Source organism: Epinephelus moara, chromosome 24 (assembly GCF_006386435.1).
Source record: "Epinephelus moara isolate mb chromosome 24, YSFRI_EMoa_1.0, whole genome shotgun sequence".
In the NCBI taxonomy this organism is placed as follows: Eukaryota; Metazoa; Chordata; class Actinopteri; order Perciformes; family Serranidae; genus Epinephelus; species Epinephelus moara.
The window spans coordinates 28,574,360-28,578,388 of record NC_065529.1 but is presented as its reverse complement, the minus strand read 5'-3'; the positions used below and the strand labels follow the sequence as shown (position 1 = coordinate 28,578,388).

General features: G+C 39.5%; 1 protein-coding gene across 1 annotated transcript in view; it reads left to right on the top strand.

Annotated features, from left to right (window-relative positions):
* The window catches only part of LOC126386107 (synaptoporin-like), an 8,850-nt gene extending 4,821 nt beyond the window's left edge, over positions 1 to 4,029 (top strand). The window contains exons 3-5 of the mRNA XM_050038242.1: positions 687 to 885; positions 1,030 to 1,221; positions 1,308 to 4,029. Of these exons, the coding sequence (XP_049894199.1) occupies positions 687 to 885; positions 1,030 to 1,221; positions 1,308 to 1,658 (742 nt within the window). The 3' untranslated portion in view covers positions 1,659 to 4,029. The remainder of the gene's footprint in view (positions 1 to 686; positions 886 to 1,029; positions 1,222 to 1,307) is intronic.

Below are 4,029 nucleotides of genomic sequence, written 5' to 3'. Positions count from 1 at the left end.
CAGCAAAGTTTCCCTGCTTCCCTTCACTGGTTCCTGTACAGCAGGGTCGGTCTTCAAAAAATTTAATCTTTATGACACTTAAATACAATTTGCATAATAATTTGGAACGTGGTGTATCTTCAGTAGCTAGCTAGCTAACCCTACACTTTTCAGGGTCTGATTTTGGTTTTGGAACAGGGAAGAAACGTATATCTTTTTCCAGCCTCTCCAGGTAACGGGTATCATTAATACACGACGTGCCCCAGGCACAACATTTAGCTCCAAATCCACAAAACCAGCCTGAAAATGAAGGAAATATGTGAAGACTGCATTAGAGTCAATGGAGCACAGCTGAGTTGTTGTCGGATCATGGTCTGAGCCGGCCCGATGCTATGTTATGATTTGCCAGTGTGCGTCCAGGGGTGGGACTTAGCGAAGGGTCAATTCAAAGAAGTTTAACATAACTGTGGTTTGCAGAAACGTACAATGGCAACATTAATCCCAGCAGCTGGGTTGGTATGCAGCACCAGATAAAGGTTTCTTAGCTGTGTCGATGTTTTTTGAGCTTAAACCTCCCTTTTTAACCACAGGTTTGTTAATGAAATGCTCTCAGAGTGCCAGGGAACAATGGGTATTTAAAGTAACGTGATTTTAATAACAACCTGTATTTCTTCATTTGCTGTAATCCTCCTCTTTCTGTCTTGTAGATTACAGGAGGTGCATTTCAAAGCTCCTGCGTGTGAGTCAAAGAGGGAGGAGATTCTTTTCCTGGATGGTGACTTTTCCTCAGCTGCTCAGTTTTTCCTGACTGTGGGTGTTTTTGCTTTCCTGTACTCGCTGCTGGCCACCATCGTCTATGTCTTCTACCAGAACAAGTACCTGAAGAACAACAGAGGCCCGCTTGTGGTCAGTGAGTTCATACCTTCGATAAACACTCCTCTGTGTCCACACCTGAATTAGATACAATAATAGTGTGATAATATTTGTGTTTGTATGACATCAAACATATTAAATTTATTGTGCTTCCTTTCTACTCTCTGTCCTGAGCAGGATTTTGTTGTCACAGTCATCTTCTCCTTCATGTGGCTGGTCAGCAGTTGCTGTTGGGCCAAAGCGCTCTCTGATATCAAGGCGGCCACAAACCCAACACATGTGCTTCTGCTCATCTCAGCCTGCAGAGCTCAGGAGAACAAATGTGCGGCCACCCAGGAGCCTCTCTGGTCACGACTTAATACATCTGCAGTAAGTATTCAGTCAACAAATGAAACACTGAAACATGAAAGCGGATAAAATAAGGCTTTCACTCCTGCTCTCCGTCCTTCCCTCAGGTCTTTGGTTTTGTAAATGTCATCCTCTGGGTCGGGAATATTTGGTTTGTCTTTAAAGAGACAGGCTGGTATAAGACAGGTCAGAGATATCCAACCAGGAGTGCTTCTGGGAAACGTGCCAGTGGAATGCGGCAGCGGCTCTACAGCGAGAGCAGCTTCGAGCAGCCGGAGGAGAGTTTTGGTCCACAGCCCTCCAGACAAAACAGTTTCAATCAGCAGGTCAGCAGACAGAGCAGCATCAACCAGTCACAAGTAAGCTTGAGCTTACCGCACGCATATCTCGGCAAGCCGGTGATTTATGAGAATAAAGTTGTTTCTCAAGGGCCGATGATATTTGTCAATGAGATGTGAAGCTGCTGTTGGTGTAATGCTGTACATCGTGAAGGAGATGTGAACATCATTATTACCTTAAAGGAGCTGTAAGCGATACTCAAAGCATTTATACAGCAAACCACTGTTTACTGATATAGTGGAGTAATGACATGCTGAAAGTCACACTCGCTCTGTGTGTGTTGTAATCTGAGCTTCTCAGTTCTTTGTTGTGGTAGCTGGACCAGCTTTGCGTGCATGTTAGTGCATGTGAGTCCTGTGTGTGCACCCCGCTGCCTAGCTAAGTGCCACCGCTCTGCTTTGCCCATATATGGCGGCTAGTGCTGATTTTGGGATGGTGCTATCACAGAAGCACAGCTCCAACCCTGAGGCTCCTTTAAGATAAAATGAAAACACTGATGATATCTTTTTGGCAAGTATGGTGTTCATAATGTGATATGATTTTTTATTATAATTTTTTAATGATGTACTTGGAGTTGAGCATTTCCCCAATGACACACGTTGTGGAAAATGATGATGATGAAATGATGAAATGTGAAGTCATTACTTAAGGCATTTGTTTGTTTGTTTTTTACCATAAAACTTAATTTAATAGCCCGGGCTATTATTTCCTTAAATCACTGAACTCAACAGGACTATATTTGGGACAGGCCTTTAATTCCTTTCACACAAAACTGTTGCTCAGCAAAGACATTTCAATCAAACCAGTATGAATATTACTTGTTTAAAAATTAGGCTCCAGATAATATATCAATTACAAATCATTCATTTGATCTAGCTCCAACAGACAGCTCATCAGAGAGTTACGGCACTCAAGGAATATGAATAACTTGCAGGGTAATCGAGGAATGGACACATAATTTGAGGCAGCCAACAACCCAGTTTTATACGTCTGAAGAACTTCTATAAAAAAAATGAAGTGCTAGGCAACCAGACCAGGCCTCTAATTGAGACAGGGCTTTATTTGTCAAAATGTGTCGCCACACCGGACTAGTGAAAGGTACTGGGCATTTAATTTAATAATACTACTAATAATAATGATAATTACAATAATAATATTAATAAATAATAAGAAGAAGACAAAGAAGAAGATGTAATATATATGGTCATCTAGAGCCTATAACATAACTGCCAGCTCCAGTCTTAGAAAGCGTATAACATAGGGGAGCGTGGGGCACAACATAACGCGGGCTAAATTGTAACATGGACATTTTATGTAGTAACACAGGGTCGATCCTTTCGTGCTTCTGGCCAGTTGACCACAAACCACCAAACGGTGACCCAGAGATTGGACGTGTTTCATCTGAGTTCAGTGACAAAGAGTGTTTTCAGCCACTCTCCAACCACTGAATTGGTGAATAGTAGAGATTATATTTACTGTAAGTGTGGTGTAATACAAAACATTCATAATTATCTTATGTTCCTATGTTAAGTAAAGGATTTACAGTATTCAGAGGCTTGTGGTAGCACCTATTCTGCAGGTATAGGCAGGTAAATTGACCCGTGGTGATGTGCCTTAGTTCTATTAGGTACATGGAAGATAGTGATGATTTTAGATTTTGTGCTCATAAATATTTCCCTGTTTGAATGTCTTATTTATCGTGACCACTACTGGATTGCTCTCAATGTTTTTGACAATATATTTTCTTCTTTTTAACTCTTCATCCCCACAAACCCATAAAATAAAATGTCAAGTAATAAAAGCCCAGTGATCTAGTTGTTTTAGCATGGTGTTAGGACTTACATGGTGCTGAAACTAATTTCACTTGATTTATCAGTCATATGTTATATTTTCACCTTTTTTGCTGTTTTTGTCAAAAGGGTTTTTTTTTGTTACACATTATACTCTGCCCTATACTATGATTGATGAGAAACATGCAGTGCCAGTGTCAGTTCAGAAATATATCTAACCAGTGTGAGTTCTCTCTATAAATATTTAATGTTTGATTGTATCATTTATTCCCTTTGTCATTACTGGTGGATTTTAATGTGACACTCCAATGTTTTTTTTCCTGTCTTTTTAAAAAGAATTTCAAATGGTAATGAATACTGTTTCAGTGGATCTTTGCTACTTTAATTATTTTTTTAATTATTGGTGTGTATTTGCGTGTAAATACATGTTTATTCACGTTTTATTATATGTGTGTTTGAGCTAAAGAATTACCTTCTTAAAGAATATGTTGCATACTAAAGTAACTACGACACATAATTTGAATGTGAAACATGTTGAAGTGCTCATATTGCTCTTATACCTTTATAGTCACAGTCCTCTGCACTATAATTGTCACTCAAATTACACTTTCACAAAGAAATATGATGTCTTTAACGTACAGTTCAAACTGTGTACAGTGATTGTAACGTGTGTGTTTTGTGCTGCAGAATATAATAAGTC